The 27,176-nt window shown below is 32.6% G+C and overlaps 1 protein-coding gene and 1 long non-coding RNA gene across 2 annotated transcripts; one reads left to right on the forward strand and one right to left on the reverse strand.

The window, feature by feature from the left end:
• Positions 1-7,711: 7,711 nt before the first annotated feature.
• LOC110631053 (protein CHLOROPLAST IMPORT APPARATUS 2) lies at positions 7,712-9,501 on the forward strand. The gene has a single exon (XM_021778761.2). The coding sequence runs from the start codon at positions 8,285-8,287 to the stop codon at positions 9,326-9,328; it is 1,044 nt and encodes a 347-aa protein (XP_021634453.1). The 5' UTR covers positions 7,712-8,284; the 3' UTR covers positions 9,329-9,501.
• Positions 9,502-14,001: 4,500 nt separating this feature from the next.
• Positions 14,002-15,925, reverse strand: LOC122721672. The gene is made up of 2 exons (XR_006348372.1): positions 15,390-15,925; positions 14,002-14,230 (listed from the first exon to the last, which is right to left on the reverse strand). It is a non-coding gene; the product is annotated as an uncharacterized LOC122721672 (long non-coding RNA).
• Positions 15,926-27,176: the final 11,251 nt, after the last annotated feature.

Below are 27,176 nucleotides of genomic sequence, written 5' to 3' on the forward strand. Positions count from 1 at the left end.
ATTTTGAAGAAATCTCCTTCCTAAATAGGCTGCACGAATTTGGCTTATAATATAAGCCAAATTAATTTAAAATAAATTTCACAAAATACTAAAATACCAAAATAATAAAATTAGCCTAAATACAATTTGGCCATACATGTATTACGCGATCTGAAATTGTGTTACGTGTCCACATACGTTGAAGAGTGTGTTTCTCATTTCCTTATTTTTCCATACTTTCTAAATATAGTTTTCATCTCATAAATCTTGAATTAAGTGATGATAATTTGATTTGTCATGATTTAGAGTTTTCTATTTTAAATCTTTGAAATATCGAGTCATTTCCTTACTCGTATAAAAAAATTTTTAAAATAAAATACTAGAAAAAAAAGGGTAATTATAAAAAACTACTTTATAGTTTGATACCTTTTTCAATTAAGTTCCTGTAATTTAATTTCTGACAAAAATAATCATATGGTTTCACTCTGTTAGTAAAGTGAGACTTTTCTATCTAACACCATTAATAAATGTTGATGTGGCACTTAAAATTAATTAAAAATAATTTTTAATTGGGATAAATTACATTTTAATCCTTAAAATTTTATAAAAAGTATAATTTAGTTCAGATATTTATAAGTTTCATTTTTACAATAAAATAGTCCTTTAGTTATAATACATCCATATATTCTTACAAATTGATCCCTAAATATTATAATTTTTTATAATTTTTTTCAAATTAATCTCACATTATTAAATTTAATATATTATATTTATAAATAAATAATAAAAAATAAAATTAAATAAAAAATCTTGGCACAATGTGCATCTAAATTCAACTCCAAAGAGTTATTTCTCATTTAACTTTTCCCTTCTAAATGATTATTTTTATTAATTAAGATAAAAAGGAAATGTCATTTTTTTTTATCTTATTTTTATTTTATTATTTTTCACATATAAGATACTAAAATTTAATAAACAAAAAGACTAATTTATAAATATAAGGACTTATTAGTTATTATAATATTTAGGAACCAATCTATAAAAATATAGGAATTAATTTCAATTAAAAATGTAAAGTTTAAATTAAAGAATTATTTTATGAATCAAATAAAACTTAATGGACTAAATTTAAAAATATAAAGAGTGAGATATAGCTTTCATTAAATATTAGGGAGTAAATTATAATTTACCAATGATATTTAACGTTGTTAGAGGAAAGCCTCACTTTACTAACGGCGTGAAAGTACATGACCCTTTTTATTATAAGTTAAAGTATAGGACCCTACTTGAAAAGTGTAGGTCATCCTAAAGATTGCCAGGGGATTTCTAGGATCTGTTGTTCCATCATTTTTTGTCCAAACTTGGCAGCTCGAACTTGGTTAGAAAAATTTCTGCTAAGATCTCTTCTGGCAGGGGTGAGGCATTGTTCAGACCATATTCCTTCTCCTGCTCCTTCTAATACCTTTGCATGGCCTGAATCAGTTTTCAATCAACATTCTTCGAAGTCTCATTTGACGACTCTTCATCTGCCAGTTTGGTCTTTCCTTTGGACTGAGCTTGGATCGCTTCTATATAAGTCCTTGAGGTATCAATGGAAGTGTCCTCCCTTACCTTGGGAGCCATAAATAATGCTTGCCCCCGAGCTTTGTATTGCTCGAGAATAGCCTGTAATATTTTAATGTATTGGAGTATTTGCTCATTGTTCAGATTGTTCAGATCCGCTTCGTTGACCATAGAGGGTGTGTTTTGCCCTACTTGAAAAGTGTAGGTCATCCTAAAGATTGCCAGGGGATTTCTAGGATCTGTTATTCCATCATTTTTTGTCCAAACTTGGCGGCTCGAACTTGGTTGGAAAAATTTCTGCTAAGATCTCTTCTGGCAGGGGTGAGGCATTGTCCAGACCATATTCCTTCTCCTGCTCCTTCTAATACCTTTGCATGGCCTGAATCAGTTTTCAATCAACATTCTTCGAAGTCTCATTTGACGACTCTTCATCTTCGAGTTTGGTCTTTCCTTTGGACTGAGCTTGGATTGCTTCTATCTGAGTCCTTGAGGTATCAATGGAAGTGTCCTCCCTTACCTTGGGAGCCATAAATAATGCTTGCCCCCGAGCTTTGTATTGCTCGAGAGTAGCCTGTAACATTTTAATGTATTGGAGTATTTGCTCATTGTTCAGATTGTTCAGATCCGCTTCGTTGACCATAGAGGGTGTGTTTTGTCCACTGTCAGGAGCGAAAGAAATGATAGCGCCCTCATTGATAGCAACCTTAGCAGCAACTTATGAATTGCCAACCATTTCGAGAGAGAGAAAATAAAGATTTCTTTTAAGAGAAAGGGGATAAGAAATCAGTTTTAATCCAAATAAATAGAGAGAATTCAATGGATTTCTCGGCAACAAAAATAAATGATGTGGCTGAAATGAAATTGTGCCGTGATTAGGATATCTGTGAAAAAGAGAATGTGAGGTGGTTGGCGCCTATAGTAGTCACTCCGACACTCAAGTCAATAAACTGAGGAAAAGAGTGAATGTAAGGAATTGCTTAGACTCAAGAGTAGTTGGGTAAGAATGCGTACCTTGGTCTCTGCGATCATTAATTTTTATACTGTAAAAAGATGAAGTTAATTATCACATCCTCTGAAAATCTGGTTGGTACCGATTAAATGATAAGGAATCCCGTGATTATAGACTAATTGATAGGGATCTATTGGATTGTCTTTAGTAACGGTAATTTTATATAAAAACTCGATCTATTCAGGAGTGGGTGAGTTTTAAAGAAGAACTGAGTGTTACGGTCTCCGGGTCTTTCTTTCCATGAATAGGACCGCGTATCGATTTATTATATTCTTGTCACGTGACTCTATTTTATAGTGACAGCTCATAACTTATTTTGAACAATTATTGTGTTACATCATTCTTATTCTTAAAATATTTTCTCTGTAATAAAATATTTTCTAATAATAAAAATTTATTTTTTATAATATAAAAATTATTTACTATTTCTATATATTTTTTAACTTTTATATTAATTAAAATATTAAATTTTAATATTCTAAATTAAAAAATATTATATCATTAAAAAAATTATAATAAGTAAGAAATTATTAAACTTAAAAGTAAAATGTTATTTGACTAAAAAAAATTAAATTGAGTTAATTTAGTCTTTAAACAAAAGTGTAGATCCTTCGTTAGACTTATTTTCAATCCTTAAACAACAAATGACAATAATTTTTTTAAAAAAATAATGCTCAAAATACTAAGGAACAAGGTAATATCTGGAATAATTAAATAATAATTAATAAAATATTTTATATATTTTAACTTTTAACTAACTATTAAAAAAAAAAAAACTAAAAACTAGTAAAATGGTTAGCATTATCGAACCAGATTGAACTATTTCTTAAAAATATTATAATTTTCTCTTCAATTAAGAAAAGTTTCTATCAACAAATTTTTTAAGTGCTTAACATCAAAAGATGTAAAAGTTTTTTTTTTTTTTTTTAATGAAACTTTTCTATGAAAGTAACTGGAGTCTTAATTTCATACTTTTTTTACAATTTTTTTTCTTTCTTCCACATTTTTATTATGAAAATTAGCAATAATATAATGAAACATTATATAATATCATAAAGTTCAATTGATCTAAAAATTTAATATTTGTGCATATTTATATTTTAATTTTAATTTTTTAATTTTAATTTAATTAGTTTAATTTTTATATTTTAATATAATTTAAGTGGTATGACACATGTATTATTATTATTATTTTTTATATAAACTAATGAGATAATTGAAAAAAGTCGAATATTTATATTATTTTATATTTTAATTTAAACGTATAAATTTTAAATAAAATTGACAATATTTATTTGAATGTAATTTTAATCAATTTTTAAAAATTAAAATGTAAGAGTTTAAATAGAATATCAAATGTAATATTTTATTATTTTTTAAATATAAATTAATTTTATATGTAAAAATAATATTAATTCATATTTAATTATATTTAAAAATTATATTTAATTTTAAATATAATAATAATTTAATTATTAAATATGCACCCGATAATTTTATAACAGATGTATTATTTTTAATTATTTTATATATTGCTATTTAGAATTAAATAATATATTCATTATAAAATATTTATAATTAAATTTATTATAGTTAAAGATATCTACTATATATTTAATAATTAAATTATTTATTTTTAATTTTTATTTTAAAAATTAATTAAAATTATAATCAAATATAAACGTTTGAAATGTTTAGATTAAAATATAAAATAATATAAATATTAAAATTTTTCAATTAATTGTCCAATTTAAAAAATAATAATAATAAATATGACATGCCACATAAATTATTAAAATGCTATATAAATTATTAAATTTAAAAATTTAAAAATTAATTAAAATTATATTAAAATGTAAAAATTTCTAATTAAAAAAATTAAAATAAAAATATGTACAAATATTAAATTTTTTTTGAATCAATTAGTCTATCATAAAAGTAAAATTATGAAAATGCAAAAGAGCAAGAAGATTGAAAAGGAATTGACAATGTAATAAATCACGAGCTATTGAATTTTTTTTGAATCAAGAAGATTGAGAAGGAATTGACAATGTAATAAATCACGAGCTATTAAATCTAATAAGCCCAGCTTACTACGGCTAAATACCACACACAAAAGTACGGGTGAGCACTATTCGATTCAAACTGAAAAAATCGATCGAACTGAATTAATTTTTAAATTTGATTCGATTTTTTATTCAATTCAGTTTGATTTGATTTTAAATTTCAAAAATTTCGATTATTTCAGTTCAGTTTGATTTTAATCAGAAAAAAATTAAAAAAATTAAATCGAATCGATTAATAATAATAATAGATTCGATTAATGATAATAATATATTATTTTTAATAATGTAGAGAAATTAAATTATATTAAAATTAAAATATTTTAATTAAATTTTAAAAAATTAAAAATAAAGTATAAAAAATAAAAAATTTATTAAAAATCGAAACCGATTAAATCAAACTGAATCGAACCGAATCAGACCGGTTCAGTTCGATTCTATTTCTGACCAAAATCAATTCGATTTGATTTTTATAAATACTAACATTTCGATTTTTGATTTACTCAGTTCGTTTCGATTTTAAATTGAATCGACCGAATGCTCGGCGCCACACACAAAAGGCAGAAGGGACCAAAAAGATCCAAACCATTTGCTCTTACCCATATTTCTAGATACACATACACTAGATAATCCTTCAAAGAATAAAGGCAGGCCACGTAAGCCCTAAAAATCCATGCCAACCAATGAGACTCTGCCATCTCAGCAGATAAGAACCTTTCCCACGAAATGGGTGAGAAAACAGATGATAAATCCGACCAGAACATCCATGCTTGCGCATCATTAGAATTATAAGTTATCTTGACCATTATGCCGTCCCTTGATATATATAACTACATAAATGCCACAGGTCAGCAAGTATCATAACCAGATCGCTTGCTGCTCAAATCCTACTGAACGAAAAAAAAAAAAAAAAAAAAATTATGCAACTCTGTACATGATTAATCTCAATTTTACAGATGAACAATTTAATGGCTGGGGATTTTTTTTTATTAAGAATATTGTATTCTCAATCTACATATGTAAAGAATATTAATTTATAGGCAATAATATAATTCAAGTAAAATTTTAAAATTTAAATATCGGACGTCTGTACAAATAAAATGTGCATAAAAATTAATTTAATACCTTTGGTCCACTCATTTGTTGGTTGAATTTATTAATAATAATTTAATTTTTTAGTATAATTTATTTATTAATTAATTTATTAAAAGTAACTTAATTAAAGATATAACGAAGGAATTGTTAAAAATTACTATTACATTACTACATTTTAAGATTCAAATAATGCTATTTTTATAGCGATTACTAAGATAATAATTTAATAATAATATAAAATTATTATAATTTTTTTTATTATATATATAATAATATATTTTAAGCACTTCGAGATTTAGTCTAGTGAAAAGTGCATCCTTGTAGCCTTGTGGAGGTCAAAGGTTCGACTCCCCCACCCCTATTTCAAAAAAAATATATATATATATTTTAACAAAAAATTTATTATATATTTAATAAAATTATAATCTTAGTAATATTTTTATTTTTTTATAAAAAATAAATTAATAAACTTTTGGCATAATCTCAACATTAAAATTATTGATTAAATATTTAATAATTAATAATTTCATATAAAATATTCAGAATTCAAATTTTAGCAATTAAAAATACTAAAATTACTTAAAAATTAAAATTTACGTGTTTTGGTTATAAATTTTTAAATAATAAAATAATTTTTTTGTAAGAATATTGAAAACGATACATTTTATTTTTTTTTTTATTCTCATAATCTGTATAATAAATCTATAGAGTTTAAAACAGCCTCAAAAAATTAAATTTTAGACATGTAAAGATATATTAATTAAATAACTGAATTTTAATAGGTACACAAATTAAATTTTAGATATTAATTTTAAAATTAAGCTAAAATATAGTAAACGTAAAATTAATGAGAAGAAATATAGATATGTGATGACCGCTGGATTTTTCTACCCCGGCCTGAGGCTAAGTCCATGATATCAGTCCAATACTTAGAGGCCCTCAAGTCTTCCTTATAGTCCAAGCCCAACCCGCCAGTCCGCCAGCCTTGTAGACCAAACTCCCACCAATCTCTCCGGATAGGTCAGTTTAGCTCTTTGGGTCAGATGAACAAATTCTCTCTGGACTTAGTCCACATCATATATTCCGGCCTGGTCCGAATTCAGGAAGAAGATCTGCCCATCTTTCACATGGCACCACCCGTACGCGTGTCCGGAAAAATCAGGGGGCCGTTACGCATGGGACAGAGATCTGATTCCTTTGTACGTCCGTATCAACGTAGCAAGGACAGGTGAACCAATGATACACGTCCTGTCAACATGTTACTAGTGGATAAAAGGAAACATATAAAAGGAGGAATACTCTCCTTTAGGTCTAGGTTTTTCTCAGTTTTTTACAGAACCCATTGTAAACTCCTATTATCTGAATTTCAAATCATCAATATGCTTTTAACGAGAAGAAGTCTTCGGATTTGAGTATTATTATTTATTTTTTTAATTATTTTAAAATTATTTTTATTTATTTAAACTATAATAATATATAAGTTGAGTATTATAATTTAATTTAATTTAATTTAATTTAATTTTAAGTAATTTTTTAAAATATCTCTTAATATCTATAAAATTTAATGTATTTAAAAGAAATATAATTAAAAAATAATAAAAAATAATAAAAAATTATATTTTTTAATATAATAAAAAATAAAATAAAATAAAAATTATAGAATGAAAAAATTATATATTAAAAAATTATAACATTAGTCAGAATTGTGACAAGATGATATAAATCTTATATATAAGAATAAACTGAGTCATATTAATTATTGAAAGATTAATAATTGCTTTGTTAAATAAGTTGACGATTATGATTAAGCAACGAATTAGCGAAAAAGCGTAAAAGAAGAGCGAGGGGTCAATCAAGTAATTGAGGACAGCAAAATAATTGAGGTGCCAAAACAGCATAGAATGAAAACAAGACTAAGGAGTGGTCCCACAAATCACACAGCAATTGTTTGTCTCTTCCTGTGTTCTTTCTTCCCATATTCTCTCTCTCTCTCTCTCTCTCTCTCTCTCTCTCTCTCTCTCCACTAATTTATCTCTATATCCATACTACAGATCTCTTTCCTTTTATTCTGCCTATGCCTTTCTGCTTCCCTGGTCATCCCCTGTGTGCTTCTTCTGCCTGCAGAAAACCTCTTGTTTGTTAAATTTCTCTGTGTCAAACTTGAATTTTTGGGTAGTTATTTGTGGCCTAACCTAATTCTCATGCTAATTCTTGTGTCTTTTTTTTTTGAATTGTTATCTGTTCTAAAGTGGGGTGTTTTTGGGTTTTATTTTTTCTTGAATAAGAGATATATTTACCATCTTTTTCTTTTATTTTGTTAATGGTGCTATTATCTCTTGGCTTTTTCTCCTTTCTTTTTTAGGCCAGAACTTTTTTAAAAAACCATTTTAGGGTTTAGGGTTTTGCTGCTCTCACCATTATTTTCCTAGTTTTCACATCAAAAAGTGAATTTTCAGCTTTTTCTTCTAATTGGGTCTGAAATTGACCTCCTAAATCCGTCTTTCTTCCACTTTTAGTTCAATTCAGAAATGGAATTCCGCTTCTAAATTCTTGGTTTTCTTTGAAATCTTCAATTATGTCTTCTCCTTGTTTCACTGGAGGTAGCAGAACCTATGGTTTTGATTTAGAAATAGTGAAACCTCCATCAACTTCAACCCTCTCATCTTCTCCATCTTCTACTGTCTCTGAATCAAGCAATTTCCCTCTAACTATCTCCACAAGAAAACCTCGTACTCCTCGAAAACGTCCCAACCAAACTTACGACGAAGCAACTGCTCTCCTCTCCACTGTCTACCCAAACATCTTCTCCACCAAGCACCTTACTAATAATTCTCGCAGATCCAACAAACCTCACCAGAACACTCTTCTCCTCGACGAGTCGTCCTCAGAGTTACTATGGCCTTTTCGAGTTCTTGACGATTCTGTTTTTCTACCTCATCAACCCATCGAAAGTGGGAAACCCAGATTCGTAAATGAATCCAAGGTCGCAAATTTCATGATTTCTTGTGATAATAAGTCTTGCCTGAGGGGGAATTCCATGGAACTCTGTGATGGATATGAGGAAGATTTCGATGCTGAGTCGATCCTCGATGAGGAAATCGAGGAGGGAATCGATAGCATAATGGGAAATCTAAGAGTAAGCAATGAAAACGTCGATGTTTGGTCTAATAAAGATGGGAATCGAATGGGATTGCATTTCGGCGACAAATTCCACTTCGGCGTTGAAAATGGAATGAGAAAAGGAATTAGCGCATTGAGAAATTGCGATGAACGAAATTGGTGGATTTTTCCAATCGTCGATATGCTTCAAATTTCGCCCAGACTTAATCACAACAACCTTAAGGTTTCATATTCGAAGCCAAAGGTGAAGCTGAATTCAAATTCCGGCGAGAAAAAGAAGAAGAAGATGGAGAAAAAGGCTGTGGAATTGAAGAGGAATCCCGAATCGGTACAGGAGAATTCAATTCCGCTCCCGAACTCCGGCTTGTTATTGAAATTAAACTACGAAGGCGTTTTGGACGCTTGGTCGGACCGCGGGTCTCCGTTTTCGGAAGAACTTCGTGGATCCGAAGGAAACAATATCTCTTTATGTTTCCCATCTTATTACAGTGGAACTTAGGAAATCGGTTTCCGATATTCTGAAATCCGGTTCAAATTCACCATGCCATGCGCGCCTTTGCCTTTTGCTTTTTCTTCTTCTTTCTTCTTTTTATTTATTTATTTCTTGCTCAAATGCCGGGTGGAGCGATGTTTGTCCTAAAAATAGCACAAATATAATTTGTCTCAAAATTATGGAGCAGTTTCATAATAATAATAATAAACTATAGATAAAATAATACAAATGTTTTCTTTACCATTCAAACACTATTAACAGTTAAAAAAAATTATTTTTCATCTTTGAAATAGTATAATTAATTTATTTATCTTGATTTTACATTCAAAAAAATTATTTATCTTATTTAATTTTGAAATTTAATTATATTAAAATATGAAATTTCTCTCAAAGGAGAAATAACTAAATTATATTTTTTAAAATTTAATATTTTAGTCTCTTTTAAAAAATCAAATCAACAAAATGCATTCCCATATCAAAACAATAAATTAAAATTTCAAGCTCAATTTTTACAAATAAAAAAAAATCAATAGATTCAGGATTTAAACTCAATAAATTTAATAAAAATTAAAATAAATAAAATCCAAATTATCAAAAATAAAACTCAATAGAGATCTCTCCTTGCCATTTACTACTGCTCACTGTCGCCCTGCTGCTTTTGTCATCTGCTGATTGTTATTACCCGCTGCATCGCTCCTCATCTCTCGCTGCTCGCCATCACCCACAGCTTATGTCTCTCGCCATCATAGGCTATTGCTCACGATCTCACACTACTAGCTATCAGCTACTGCTTGCTGCTCATTGTAGTCCTCTATTCCTCTATCTTTAACCAGACATGAATAATGAACATGATTTAGAAATTTGAAGAGAATGAAGAAGGTTTGAAAATTTAAGGGTAGAAGTAATTTTAATCAATTGTAAATGTATTTTTAGAATTATTGAACGGAGAGACTTCTAATTATAATAAAATTAAATTTTAGAGAATAAATAAATAGACAAATATATTAATTATACTATACCTTATAAATGAAAAAATAATTTTACTTGTTAAAAGTATATTTGGCTAAAGGTACAAACACATGGAATTCACAGGGAAAGTCCAATCGACTTACCAATCTTAATCAAGCCCATGACAACCCGATCCATCCCAAAAGCAAATATTGACAAAACTCGCCTTGCCACTCCATCTCAGAAGCAGTACTGACAGAATAACCCTTGCCACCATCACCGTCTTCATTAGACACCCCATCAGAAAAGGAGAAAAAGGCTCCCATTTGTTATTCCATGTAAAAAAAAAACAAAACAGTTAGCAACAAACATTAAACAACAGAGACATGAAACACTAGATAAACCATATGGTCACCATACTAGACCCTGACAAGAAACCATATGGACACCACAATACGCAAACCCAAATTGGTACCACCATGCAACCAAACCACAAACTCCATTAAATACAGAAAGGAGTCGATGTAGAATAAAGCTTGAGATCCCGAAAATAAAGCCACCACTTGAAGGAAGGAGATGCGACAAAGCTCCAACCTCTCATCAATCAATGGGAGCACGGAACGTCATATGTAGCACCGTATCCTTGAGTTGCTAGCATTAATAATCCGACCCTATTCAAAGCATAAGGAATGAAGACCCTCAAAAAATAAAGAACAACCGATTTCCAAACAAAATCCTCAACAAAAAACCATGATCATAAAAATTATGGACAAAACTTGACGTGTAGATAGAAAGAAGACTTATAAGCCTAAACTCCCTCTCCATCTACCCAAAAGTGACTATCCACACCAACCATCGCCTCAATAGAATCATCGCCTCAATAGAACCATCGCCTTAATAATACAAAAATTTACATTAATTTTTATTTATATAGAGAACTTTAAATATTGGATAATAAAATTAAACCTTTTGCACTCCGAAGTTTAGTCTGGTGGAAAGTGCATCCTTGTAGCCTTGTGAGGTCAAAGGGTCGACTCCCCCACCCCTATTTCAAAAAAAAAAAAATTTAAATTTTATATTGAAAGTTAATATATTTAATATGTAAATGTATTTTATATTTATCATATGTAATAATAAATATATTATAATATATATTTATTATTATTGAATTCCTATTACATAAAATTGAAAGCTTTCTATAATCTTGTCCAACATCCATAGCAGAATCAAAAAAATAGTTTTGGGCAAATTCTTGATATTATAGTTTCATGCTCAATCCTCTAATTTTTATTTAATTAATTCAAGTTTCAACATAAAAATTGTCACATAAAATTTATATCAAAGAAAATTAACCTATTAGCCATTATAGAGAAAATTAGAGATTAACTATCCTAAAGTAAATTTAGGATTTTACCTATTGTAGTGCAGATCTAATCTTTGCTTGGTGGAATTTAGGCCTCCAAATGTTGACCCTCTATTCCGTCTACATGAACCGATCTCTGCACGATCCACCATCCACGATCGAAATCTTTCTTCTCCAAAATTTCCTTAAATTGCTTAAAAAAGAGACCAAGTTAGGTGGGATGAGTTGTAGAGTCACAACAATGGGAATAAAATAATTTTATCTCAATCAAGAACAAGAAAAAGAAGAGGAAGAAGAAGAGAGTGAGAACTCTCAAACTTTGGTAGAGGGAAGAGAAATGAAGCTTCTCTTCATATCCATCCCCTCAACTCTCTTCTTTATATAAAGTTGGGGTGGATGGGGTGGTGATTTGGGATTTAATTCCCTAACTCCTAAACCATGTGTAATATTATTTTAGGCTAGAGTGAATTTTTGTCACATTCTAAAAGCTAGGAATAGAAACAGAGGAATTATTAGACTTAAATTGCACCATTCTAGATCTAAGGTGATTAGCTTCAATGGAGGTCCTAGCTTAACCCTGAGCTAATTAGGGGAGGTGCTAATTTATCCATAACTACTTGGCACATAATTCTTCTATAGGTAGAGCACTAAAATTTGTGTTTAGAGATCCAACTTATATTTCATATAGAGTTATACTTGTAAAGATAGAGCTAAAATAAGAATAACCAGTAATAATATTTTAATATCTTTAAGCTGCAATAACTAAATTATAGAAAGTTCAAATAAGAAAATAAATATATCTTATAATAAAGCAGATAGTGTAATAAGCAAGTCGGAATCAAGTCACTTATGGGCGGTGCTTATCCATAACTACTTGGCACATAATTCTTCTATAGGTAGAGCACTAAAATTTGTGTTTAGAGATCCAACTTATATTTCATATAGAGTTATACTTGTAAAGATAGAGCTAAAACAAGAATAACCAGTAATAATATTTTAATATCTTTAAGCTGTAATAACTAAATTATAGAAAGTTCAAATAAGAAAATAAATATATCTTATAATAAAGCAGATAGTGTAATAAGCAAGTCGGAATCACGTCACTTATGGGCGGTGCTAAAGGATTTCCCTACATGCTAGCTTTAGGTGCTTGTTAAATCCGACGTGCTTACCTAAATAAAATGGACTTGATGAAGGGTGTTGAATCCGTTAATTAAAACTTATCTTCCTTTCCTTAATTCAATATGAATTTGTAGATAGGGTAAGCGAGTATCGATCTCACAGATACCTTAATTCTGTTTAATTTAGATGACTAGTTGAATAAGAAGAATAGTTTAAAACAAAAAGTGAGAAGAAGAAAATTTTTGTTTGAAGAAATTGATTTTGCCTTGGGCAAGTTAAAAATACTTAAAAGAAAAACAAATAATATAATTGAGAGGGTGAAACAAATAATTAAATTAAATTCAGCTGAAGGTAATCAAATTGAGGGGTTTGGAAGTTGATCATTGATGGGTGTCGAAACGACAAAAAATAACCTGTTAAAATATCAATAATTAAGAATTGTATATAGTGGTAATAAGATTGAATCTACAGAGAATTGACATTATGACTTTCTAAACAATGACTTGGGCAAATAAGCAATAACAATAAAATAAGGAAAAATTTTGATGATGAATTAAAATAAAGATTAGAGCAATGTAAGAAAGTAATACTTAAAAGAAGAATAAATCAATGAGAACAAGCTCTAGTTGAAGTGTAGGATCTATTTCAGTTTGAAAATTGATCATCGATGCTTAAATTCTTTTATTCATCTTAATAAATTAGTTTTCGTTATGGAAGACACTCCACATAACCAAATCTCTCCTTAGGTTTATATTAATTAGGAAACGTTTGCTAATTAATCACTAGCCAACAAATCGCCTAAAGAACGTCCTTAGGATTTTTACTTATCAATTGTCAACTGCTTTAAGTAATAGAGAGACTTGATTCTAATTGACCAGCCACGTGGTGAGTTTGAGTTAGATTATGCAACTTCTTGGTTGTTATACTAATTGTTACTTGTGTTTAAACAACCTAAGCAATTATGGTGTAACACCCTCTACCCGGTTATTTAATTAACCGAGCCAGAGACATCACATTTTATAACAGTTCTCTCATTTTTACTTTAATTTATATCATGAAATTCATGACTCTCTCTTTTTTTTTTTTTTTTACTGAAAATTCGGCAGAGTTTCCCCTGAAATATAGGCTTAATTCCACCTGTGAATAGTAATATCACACTTCTATATACTTCAACCTCAACCCCCAAACTTCTTTTAACATCAAAACACTTTCAACTCAGATCAAACACTTCATAAACCATCTCATAAATCTCAACATAAAACTTATACTAATAATCCATATTTACATCAAAATTAAAATCTTCAAATATATTTAAACCAACCATATATAACTTCATCTCTAAAACTTTATGTACATGCCATATTTCTAAAATCAAATTCATATAAAAATTTACAAAATATACCCCAAGATAGTTAATGATGTAACTCTGGCTGGGTTGATGCAGATCTTGATTTACTGCTACTTGGATCCACAACCTGCGCGAGGAAAAAATAAATTCCTACGCGAGGAAAAAATAAATTCCTACGCGAGGAAAAAATAAATTCCTACGCGCTAAGCAATTTGCTTAGTGGTGCTCAACTTTTTTTTTTTTAATAAATAAAACATGTAAATCAAAATTCATGTAATAATAGTAATTCAAACAAATGACAAATAACTATATAACAAATAATTTGAAATAATCTAAATCATATTATTAATTCACATATATATATATATACATATTTTAATTTCATAATCCTTTTCTTTTTTTTCATCATGTAAAAAGTTTTATTTTCTCTTTATACTTTTATTTATTTATTATTTTTCTGTTGGGCCCTATAAATTTAAATGGGACTGTTAAGTCGGATAATGAAACTGTAACTGTAGGGCACAAAGTGCCAAATAATTGTATGGCTCAAAAATCGAGTCTATAACTGTACGGTACCTCATTGTATCCCAAAAATCAGTGTAACTGTAGTGCAGTATTGCAAGATCTGTATATGGCATGCCACACCCTTAAACTAACTCACAATTCCCACCAAACTTACTAGGGGCAGACTTTAAATAATTTATACATTTACACAGGGGGACAAAAACTTTCAATACAGTATAACTTTCAATTCTTCAACTATAATACTTTATCATATTACAACTCTACTTTTAAACATTGCTTTTAAACATTGTCATATCATATGAATCTAGTAATTTAATTCAACCACATAAATTACAAATTCATAATTTAATCCTTAATTAATTAACTATTATTCTTTTTTAATTATTATTATTTTTAAACATCATATTTACACTATATCTCACTTTTCTTATTCCTTTCATTTCTATTTTTTTTTCATCTAATCTAATTTCTCTCTCTTTTTTTTAGTCTACTAAATTTTTTATTGTCACTATATCTAACCAAATTATATTTCTATCAAAGAAAATAGAGTCATTTCATTAGATCCATCACTTAAATTTTGTTTAAATTACATATGAATTTTAAAATTTTCTATCTATTCAATCTATTATTTCTCAAACTTGGATTATACAATATAATTAAACTATTATTCACTTGGTCTATTTCTACTAGGGTAGTAAAATTTTTAAATAGCATATAATTAACAAATTCTTAAATTTACTCAAATAAAGTTGAGCACAAACCTTAACCTTCCAAAATCTTCCACAAGCTTAAAATTTCCTAATCTTCCTTTTCTTTTCCTTTTCCTTTAGAGTTTTCACTCTTTCCTTCCACTTCTTCTTCATGAAAAAACTAAACCAATAAATCATATTAATACAATATTTCTCACAAATAGTCACATAAAAATAATAAGAAACATCCCTACATCAAAACCCCTAACATACCTTTAAATTTTCAAACCCTTGGTTACTATTCACTCTCCCTCAATCTTGAATTTTCTCTTTGAGTTCATTTCTTTTCTTCAAATTCTACTTTGAAAATGTGTTGGGAGAAGATGGGTAATTGATTGGAGATGAAAATTTGAAGGAATTTTGGTGTAGAAAAGAAAAGATGGAGAAAGGGATTTTGTTTTGGTTCACGGCAGAGGAAGGAGGATTGAAGAAATGGGTTCTTCTTCTCTTCTAGTCTTTTCTTCTTTCTTCCTTTTCTTTTTCATTTTTTTTTAGTGAAGTGGCTAGCAACTTGCCACTTGTCCTTAACTTAATTTACTTTTTTTTTTCTTTCTCTCTCTCTTTTTTTTATTCTTATTCTTTTATTTATTTATTTATTTTTATTATATATATATATATATACTCTACCCCTCTTATAAAAATTTCGTCCTCGAAATTTTACCTGTATTAAAGAGATGGGGATATTATGCTTTCATGACATTTTTGCTCTCCCAAGTTGCTTCTTCTACCTTGTGATTGTAATACACGGCTTGACCCCGGCATCGGAATTCCTACTTTCCGGTGGAATCTCCGTTGGAATCTGGGATTCAGGGAAGTCGGAGCCTTCCTAAGGGGTAAAACAGAGGCTTTTCAAAATGTGTTTTTACATGATTTTATGGTTTTGATTAAGAAAATTTAGTTTTGAAAAGGAAAAGACCAAGGAGGCCATTGCCAGGTTCGGCCGCCAAAAGTGAAGTTCGGCCGCCGAAAGTGAAGTTCGGCCGCCGAAAGTTGCATGTTTTTGCTGCCCCCGAATCCCCACTTCGGCCGCCGAAGGTGGTGGAAGTTTGCATGCAACTTTGGCCGCCGAAGGGGAGTCGGTTGGCCACCTATAAAAGCCCCTTTGACCGAAAATGGAATGTGTTTTCACTCTCTTTTCGTGCAAAGATAGGTTTTTATCCTCCTTTGGTTGTTTTCATCTTATTCTTCCAAATCATGCAAGCTTTAATGAGTTTTTAACTTGGTTTTTGAAGTTTTGAGCAAAAGAAGGCAAAGTTGGAAGACTTGGAGATTTTGGATCGTTTTCCTCTACATCTCTGAGTTAGGACCATCAATCCTCTCGATCTGCAAGAGGTAAGCATGGATCCTCACCTCCCCTTATGTTTTAAGCATGTTTGAAAGGGTTTAAGAGAGTTTTATGGCATGGTTAGTGTGGATCTAAAAGTTGGAGTATATATTGATCATATGCTATATTAGATGCTTTGATGGTGTTTGAGGAGTTTGAACTAGTTTTTAAGCTCCTATATGCATGGATAAGGGTATATGCATGGTTAGGAGAGGTTGGTTGCATGTTGAGAGTGTGTGGTAAGGTTTTGGAGGCTGAATATGTATGTTTGACCCGAGTTCTACCTTCTTGGAGAACTCAGGTTCGGCAGCCGAAGCAAGGTTCGGCCGCCGAACCCCTTATGGAGGCTGTTTTGGCCGCCTAAACTCGCCCCCAAAGGTTTGGACTTTCGGCTCTGGAGGGAGTTTCGGCCGCCGAACATGCCGCCGAAGGTGGGTGACTTTCGGCTTTGGAAGGTCTTTCAGCCCCCGAACCTCGCCCCCGAAAGTTTGGACTTTCGGATCTGGAAGGGACTTTCGGCCGCCGAAGGTGCTGCCGAAAGTGCATGAGTTTCGGATCTGGAGAGGGGTTCGGCCGCCGAAGGTGCCGCCGAAAGACCCCTGTCCAGCCTTCCTTTGCTTGTTTTTCCATGCATGTTTGAGATGTTTTAGGGGGTTTTTGGGGGAATGTTTAGAGTTATGCTAGAGTATGTCGGTACCTCATTTAAGTCCACCTGTGTAGGTTCGGACCCGAGGAACCAAGGAGACCCTCAGTGTTAGCTGGTTCAGAGGTATTCCAGCGTCTACTAGAGGTGAGTAGAACTGAACTATGTTTTCAATTAAAGGTTTTAGCATGACTCATGCATCATAAATGCCATGTGTATATAGGAAGTATTGCATTCAAACTCACGAATATGTTGCATTGCATTATATGTTATGGATGTGGATGAATGTTGGATGATCCTTTAGTCCTTGAGGGAAGTCCAGAGGCCCATTCTACGCCCTGGCATGCTATATGAGAAAGTCCAGAGGCCCATGCTACGCCCTGGCACCATATAAGAGAAAGACCAGAGGCCCATTCTACGCCACTGGTATGATAGTGTTATTATTATGTTATGAGAAAGACCAGGAGCCCATGCTACGCCCTGGCATTATTGACATGTATGAGGACTATTGGTGAAAAGTTCATCCTTGATATGACTTGTTTGTGATGTGATGCATTTCATGAAGGCATGTTTTATTGATTTTAGTCGTACTCTACTCACTGGGCTCTAGTAGCTCACCCCTCTTCTTAACCCCCAGGTTTGCAGGGCTAGAGTTAGTATGGGATAGCTACAGGCGAAGAGCTTCTGTAATAGTGGTAGTGGACATGTATTAAAAATAATGTAAAGTCATGTAATGTACATTGATGATAGAATTATGCTTGGCCCTAGACTGGTAGATCCTGTTTGTACATGATATATATATTATTATGTTTTATAATGATATATGTTGAGGACCAAGCTTAATGTATGGAAGAATGACCCAACTAGAGCATTTGATGAGGGCTCTAGTATGGGGTTTTATGTTTACAGAAATAATGTGCATACACAGTTTAAGCTTGGTAGATGTAAAGTTTCAAATTTTTATGGAAATTGTTGATCATGTATGGGATTTACCAGGTTTACAGAATGCATAGCAGGCTTGCTACGGGTTCCGGCGGCCTTAAGCCGATTTGGATCCTAGCGCCGTAGCGATCCGGTCTCCGGGTCGTTACAGTGATTCCTCCACAGGAATTTAACAAGAGGAATTCTTTTGTTTCTCAACTCTTTTATTTCTCTTGCTAGAATTTTCACAGGTTCTTCTTCATATGACAAGTTTGGTTGTACATCCACAGATTCCGCTGGGAGGATATGAGAGGGATCTGACCTGCATCTTTTAAGCATAGAAACATGAAAGACATTGTGTATATTGTCAAGTTTTGGTGGTAAGGCTAGCTTGTAGGCTACCGGTCCTACATGTTCCATAATTTCATAAGGACCGATAAACCTAGGACTCAGTTTCCCCTTTTTGCCAAATCTCAGCACTTTCTTCCAAGGTGAAACTTTAAGGAATGCTTTATCGCCCACTGAAAACTCTATATTCTTCCTTTTCTTATCTGCATATGACTTTTGTCTGTCTGATGCTGCCTTTAACCTCTCCTTGATGATCTTAACCTTTTCTTCTGTTTGTCTTATCAAGTCAGGACCCACAAGCTTATCTTCACTTAGCTCGGTCCAGTATAGAGGAGTCTTGCATTTCCTCCCATACAATGCTTCATAAGGTGCCATTTTAATACTGGACTAGTAGCTGTTGTTGTAAGCGAATTCAATTAATGAAAGATACTTTTCCTAGCTTCCTTCAAATTCAATAACACAGCTCCTTAACATGTCTTCTAAGATCTGAATTACTCTCTCTGACTGTCCATCTGTTTGGGGATGAAAAGCTGTACTGAAGTTCAATCTGGTACCTAAAGCTTCATGGAATTTCTCCTAAAATCTTGATGTAAATCTCGGGTCTCTGTTAGATATGATAGAGATAGGTACGCCATGCAGTCGTACTATCTCGTTTATATACAATTCTGCTAATTTTTCAAGGGAATAATCTATTGGCAGGTAGAAAATGTGCAGACTTTGTCAATCTATCAACAATCACCCATACAACATCTTTCTTTCTTGGTGTGAGTGGCAGACCAATGACAAAATCCATAGTAACTCGATTCCATTTCCATTCTGGTATAGAGATTGGTTGTAGCAAGCCAGAAGGTACTTGGTGCTCTGCTTTTACCTGCTGACAGGTTAAGCATTTTGAAACAAACTCTGCTATGTCTCTTTTTATTCCTGGCCACCAATAGTTTTTCTTCAGATCTTGGTACATTTTGGTACTACCAGGATGCATTGCATAGGGACTATTATGAGCCTCTTCAAGTATACTCTTCCTTAACTCAGTTATATCTGGCACACATCTTCTGTTTTGGTAATACAAGCAACCATCGGCTTTAATTTCAAACCCATTATCCTTCCCTTCCTGTATTTGTCTTACCTTCACTGCAATATCCTTATCTTCCTTTTGAGCTTCCTGGACTTGTTGAAGCAAACTGGGCCTAACTTTTAGTTCTGCAATAACAGCTCCATCTCTAGCCAATGTCAAGTGAGCATTCATAGCTTTGAGTGCAAGCAAATATTTTCTGCCAAGAGCATCTGCCACCACATTTGCCTTACCAAGGTGGTAGTCAATAATACAATCGTAGTCTTTTAACAGCTCAATCCATCTCCTTTGTCTCAAATTTAACTCTTTTTGAGTTGGCAAGTACTTTAGACTTTTATGATCCATATAAATATAACACTTTTCACCATATAAGTAATGCCTCCAGATCTTTAATGCAAAGACTATGGCTGCTAATTCTAAATCATGAGTGGGATAGTTTCTTTCATGTGGCTTTAATTGCCTGGAAGCATAAGCAACAACTTTTCCATCTTGCATCAACACGCAACCAAGTCCATTGTGAGAGGTATCACTATAAATCACAAAGTCCTTACCTGACACTGGTTGTGTAAGAACAGGTGCCTCTGTGAGCATAGCCTTTAATCGATCAAAACTAGCCTGACACTTGTCACTCCATTCAAACTTGACATTTTTCTGCAACAACCTTGTCAGTGGAGCAGCAATTTGAGAGAATCCTTTTACAAAACGTCTATAATAACCAGCTAACCCCAAGAAGCTTCTGACTTCTGTAATGTTCTTGGGTGGATTCCATGCAAGGATAGTCTCTATCTTTTTGGGATCGACCCTTATGCCTTCTGCAGATACTACGTGTCCCAGAAAAGATATTTCATTCAGCCAAAATTCACATTTGCTGAATTTAGCATAAAGTTGTTTCTCCCTCAGCGTTTGTAACACAATCCTCAAGTGCCTATCATGCTCTTCTTTTGTCTTTGAATAGACAAGAATGTCATCTATGAATACAACAACAAACTGGTCCAAGAAATGGTGAAAGATACGATTCATCAAGTCCATAAATGCAGCTGGAGCATTAATCAATCCAAATGGCATGACAAGGAATTCATAATGCCCATATCGTGTCCTGAATGCAGTCTTTGGAATATCTGCATCCTTTACTCTAAGCTGATAATAACCTGATCTTAGGTCAATTTTAGAAAAGACACCCGCTCCCTTTAGCTGATCAAACAAGTCATCTATACGAGGCAGTGGATATTTATTTTTTAATGGTCACCTTTTTGAGTTGTCTGTAATCCACGCACAGTTGCAACGAACCATCCTTCTTCTTAACAAATAGCACTGGCGCACCCCAGGGAGAGATACTAGGGCATATGAAACCCTTATCGAGTAATTCTTGTAGCTGCACTTTTAATTCTTTTAATTCTGTGGGAGCCATCCTATAGGGAGCAATTGATATGGGTGTAGTGCCTGGTACAACTTCTATGGCAAATTCTACTTCTCTTTCTAGAGGTAATCCTGATAATTCATCTGGAAAGATGTTAGAGAAGTCGCAAACAGTAGGTATATCTTGCACAATAGGTTTTTCCTTCTTAGCCTCCAAAACACAGGCTAAGTATGCTTCACAACCCTTTCTTATCATTCTGGCTGCAGTAGCAGAAATAACATTGGAGAGAAAATCTGATCTCTCGCCCACAACTACTACTTCTTCACCATCCGGTGTCTTTAGCGTGATTCTCTTCTTCTACAATCAGCTATAACTTGGTGTCTAAACAACCAATCCATTCCTAGAATCACATCAAATTCCCGAAAAGGTAAATCAATCAAATCTCCATGAAAAATGTGACCGTGAATCAAGATGGGGCAATCTTTAAATACTTTACTGACAACTACACTGTGGCTAAGAGGATTATTTACTACTATATCCTAGTCTAGAATGTCTGCTTGTAGTTCTTTTTTATTTGTGATAGGTATGCAAATATAAGAGTGTGTGGAACCAGGATCTATTAAAGCATGAACAGACCGGCCAAAGATAGAAAATATACCCATGATAATATCTGGAGAATCTTGATCCTCTCTGGCTTTGATGGCATAGGCTCTGGCAGGTGCTCTAGATTTCGGTCTATCCACAGTCTCTGACACTCTTTGACTAGAGGTACCTGTCGGTTCACTTCTACCTTTGCTTCTGGTCTTTTGAGTTACTGGTGCAGTTCTTTCTGTTGCTGGTGCTGAGGCTGTCTGTTTCTTAGGACAATCCTTCATAATGTGATCCATAGACCCACATATGAAACAGGCTCCCGTCAGCAGTCTGCAAGTACCAGTATGTCTCCTTCTGCAGTGGTTGCATTCTGGTGGAAGACTTCTTCCTGAGCCTCCTGAACTGGCCACAGAAGCAGTCTGTTGAACAGACCCACTTGCTAAACTCTGAGCTGATTTTTGGCCTTGCCTTTGAGACTGGCTTGATCTAGCAGGTTGAAAACTTTTCTGTCTCTTACTAGAGCCCTGTGAAGCTATCATCTGTCATTGACTCTGATTCTGACTGTGAATCCTTTTTTGCTGACTCCTCTGTCTTCTACTCTGGTCTTCTTCCCTCACTTTCTCTACATTTAAAGCTGCATTCACCAGTGCTGAAAAATCTTTGATCTGAAGAGCAACTAGAAGCATCTTGATCTCAGTGTTTAACCCTTGCTCAAATCTTTTACATTTTGCCTCCTCTGTTGGAATAATCTCCCTGGCATATCTGCTCAATCTAATAAACTCCCTTTCATACTCAGCTACTGTCATACGTCCCTACCTCAAATAGATAAACTCCCTTTTTCTCTCCTCCATATATATGTCACCTACATATCTCTTTCTGAACTCATTCAAGAAAAACTCCCACGTCCTCTGTATTGGTTGCACTGTCTGTGCCACAGTATCCCACCATTGATAGGCTTCTTCTTTCAGTAGTGACACTGCACATATTAGACTATCTTCTGGGGAACACTGTAACTGTTGAAGAACCCTGTCTGTACTTTGCAACCAATACTCTGCTGCAGACGCATCATCTTCCTTTCGTCCTTTAAATTCTGTAGCACCATACTTTCTCAATTTATCAATAGGCGGCCTAGCTGGTGCTGGTGCAGGAGCCGGTGGAGGAACTATAGCTGGCTGAGCTACTTCGGCCACCTGCCTGAAAATCTCTGTTAATTGCTGTAATAAGACCTCCTACTTTGGCCTTCTAGCACCAGGAAGAGCCTGTGGTAGTGCATGGCCAGTGGCCTTAGTCGGTACATGACTTTCTACTTCTTCTCCGAATTGAAGTTCTTTCCGTTCTTCAGACATCCTATAATATTAAAATTTCATAAAATAGATCTACATCAGAGTTACATCATATCTTTAATATATATATGGCATGTACATATTCCTATACCTATTTACCCACATACTGCCTAGAGTCGACTAAACCTGCTCTGATACCACTAAATGTAATACCCCCTACCCGGTTATTTAATTAACCGAGCCGGAGACATCACATTTTATAACAGTTCTCTTATTTTTACTTTAATTTATATCATGAAATTCATGACTCTCTTTTTTTTTTTTTTACTGAAAATCCGGCAGAGTTTCCCTTGAAATATGGGCTTAATTCCACCTGTGAATAGTAATATCACACTTCTATATACTTCAACCTCAACCCCCAAACTTCTTTTAACATCAAAACACTTTCAACTCAGATCAAACACTTCATAAACTATCTCATAAATCTCAACATAAAACTTATACTAATAATCCATATTTACATCAAAATTAAAATCTTCAAATATATCTAAACCAACCATATACAACTTCATATCTAAAAATTTATGTACATGCCATATTTCTAAAATCAAATTCATATAAAAATTTACAAAATATACCCCAAGATAGTTAATGATGTAACTCTAGCTGGATTGATGCAAATCTTGATCTACTGCTACTTGAATCGACAACCTGCGCGAGGAAAAAATAAATTCCTACGCGCTAAGCAATTTGCTTAGTGGTGCTCAACTTTTTTTTTTATATAAATAAAACATTTAAATCAAAATTCATGTAATAACAGTAATTCAAACAAATGACAAATAACTATATAACAAATAATTTGAAATAATCTAAATCATATTATTAATTCACATATATATATATACATATTTTAATTTCATAATCCTTTTCTTTTTCTTCATCATGTAAAAAGTTTTATTTTCTCTTCATACTTTTATTTATTTATTATTTTTCTGTTGGACCCTATAAATTTAAATGTGACTGTTAAGTCAGATAAGAAAACTATAACTGTAGGGCACCAAGTGCCAAATAACTGTATGGCTCAAAAACCGAGTCTATAATTATAGGGTACCTCATTATATCCCAAAAATCAGTGTAACTGTAGTGTAGTACTGCAAGATCTGTATATGGCATGCCACACCCTTAAACTAACTCACAATTCCCACCAAACTTACTAGGGGTAGACTTTAAATAATTTATACATTTACATAGGGGGACAAAAACTTCCAATACAGTATAACTTTCAATTCTTCAACTATAATACTTTATCATATTACAACTCTGCTTTTAAACATTGCTTTTAAACATTGTCATATCATATGAATCTAGTAATTTAATTCAACTACATAAATTACAAATTCATAATTTAATCCTTAATTAATTAACTATTATTCTTTTTTAATTATTATTATTTTTAAACATCATATTTACACTATATCTCACTTTTCTTATTCCTTTCATTTCTATTTTTTTTCATCTAATCTAATTTCTCTCTCTTTTTTTTTAGTCTACTAAATTTTTTATTGTCACTATATCTAACCAAATTATATTTCTATTAAAGAAAATAGAGTCATTTCATTAGATCCATCACTTAAATTATGTTTAAATTACATATGAATTTTAAAATTTTCTATCTATTCAATCTATTATTTCTCAAACTTGGATTATACAATATAATTAAACTATTATTCACTTGGTCTATTTCTACTAGAGTAGTAAAATTTTCAAATAGCGCATAATTAACAAATTCTTAAATTTACTCAAATAAAGTTGAGCACAAACCTTAACCTTCCAAAATCTTCCACAAGCTTAAAATTTTCTAATCTTCCTTTTCTTTTCCTTTTCCTTTAGAGTTTCCACTCTTCCCTTCCACTTCTTCTTCATGAAAAAAATAAACCAATAAATCATATTAATACAATATTTCTCATAAATAGTCACATAAAAATAATAAGAAACATCCCTACATCAAAACCCCTAACATCCCTTTAAATTTCCAAACCCTTGGTTACTATTCACTCTCCTTCAATCTTGAATTTTCTCTTTGATTTCTTTTCTTTTCTTCAAATTCTACTTTGAAAATGTGTTGGGAGAAGATGGGTAATTGATTGGAGATGGAAATTTGAAGGAATTTTGGTGTAGAAAAGAAAAGATGGAGAAGGGGATTTTGTTTTGGTTCACGGCAGAGGAAGGAGGATTGAAGAAATGGGTTCTTCTTCTCTTCTAGTCTTTTCTTCTTTCTTCCTTTTCTTTTTCCTTTTTTTTTTTTTAGTGAAGTGGCTAGCAACTTGCCACTTGTCCTTAACTTAATTTACTTTATTTTTTTTTCTTTCTCTCTTTTTTTATTCTTATTCTTTTATTTATTTATTTTATTATATATATATATATATATATATATATATATATATATATATATATATATATATATATATATATATTTTTTTTTGGTGTTACATACGGACTTCAAGCATTCAAACTAACAATATAGTACTTTGAAATCAAGAACAACGGGCCCTATTGATCCAATGAAAAAGTATTAATAAGATGAAAAATCAAATTTTCATAAATATTGAAGAATAAAAGATTAACAATGGAGTTTAGATCTCCCAATTCATTTAGAAATTGAAATTTCTTCCTAACTTCAACTAGAAATAGAGTTTTTAGCCACTCATACTGTAATACCCGGCTAGACCCCGACATTGGAATTCCTACCTTCCGTTGGAATCCGGAATTTCTCGAATATTGGAGCCTTCTAGAAGGGTAAAATAAAGGTTTTCTAAAATGTTTTTATATATTTTTTTATGGTTTTAATGAAGAAAGAAATTGAGTTGTGAAAGAAAATGCCTTGGAGAAGAAACCCAGGTTCGGCCGCCGAACATGGTGGAAGTTGCGGAGGCACTTTTGGCCCCCGAAGATGGTCTGGCCAGCCACCTATAAAAGGCCCCCTATCCGAAAATGGGCGAGTTTTCTCTCTCCATTTCCGGGCAAGGTGAGTCTTCGCCACCCCCTTGATGATCTTGTGTTTTCTCCTCAAATCCTTCAAGTTTTTGATAAGCTTTTACCTTGTTTTGAAGATTTTTAAGCTAAGACCAAAGTTTTGAAGCTTGGAGACCTCCGGAGCTCGTTTTCTCCTCATCTCCAAGTTGGATCACGCCTACCTTTGATCTTCAAGAGGTAAGTGTAGATCCATATTGTAACGACTCGGAAACCGGACCGCTACCGGCTAAGGCCGCCGGGACCTGTAGCAAGCCTATCCTGAACTCTGTCTACCTGATAAATCCCATACATGATCAAACATAACATAAAAACTAAAAAAAAACTTCTCTTCCATTTACCAAGCTTGACCTGTATGCACTATGTCTGAACACATAGAACCCCTAGTGTAACACCCCGAAAATCGGTACCTCTCTGTAACGGCCCAAAGTGCTCGGCACTAGGATCCAGATCTGCTTAAGGCCGCCTAGACCCGTAGTAAGCCTGCTATGAACCCTGTGTACCTATTAAAATCCCATACATGATCCAACTCACTACTAATTTTTACTTTCTTTCTCTGTTAAAACTACCAGACTTAACCTTTAAAACATCAGACATCTCAATCTGAAATAGCCCTCAGGGCTAAACTAGTGATACTCTACCAAGTAACCTCCATGCACTATGCTCTGACACATAGAACCCACTCTGTAGGGTCAGCATATCATAAGTTAACCTTGGCTACCATAGAGTCACAGGAATCAAACCTGATCTTCTCTAATGGCCTCTCTATGGGTCACAGGAATCAAACCTGGTCTTCCCTCTGCACTGGTCTTGGGTCAAGGGAATTAAACCCTGTCTTCCCTCATAGTTATAATTCACTGGGTTTTCAAAACACAACATCTATTTAAGTCTATTTTGACTCTTTTCTCATCAAGAAACATAAAACAGGATACATGCAAACACTAGGGATCAACACACACTAGGCAAAGCACATACTAAACTATAAGCACACTGACTTACTATCTATTACATGCCTTTACAGAAACCTCTTTAATTTACATCATGTCCACTACTCTATTACACAAGCAATACTGGAGCCAACACTCTGATGCTTCTAACTCCCCAGCTAACTCTGTACCTGCAAAACTGGGATTAAGGGAAAGGGATGAGCTTCTAAAGCCCAGTGAGTAGAAACACTGAAAAACAGTTCAGTAATAGACACTACCTCCTCAAGGGGTTCGGCGGCCAAAT

This window comes from Manihot esculenta, chromosome 14 (assembly GCF_001659605.2).
Source record: "Manihot esculenta cultivar AM560-2 chromosome 14, M.esculenta_v8, whole genome shotgun sequence".
NCBI lineage: Eukaryota > Viridiplantae > Streptophyta > Magnoliopsida > Malpighiales > Euphorbiaceae > Manihot > Manihot esculenta.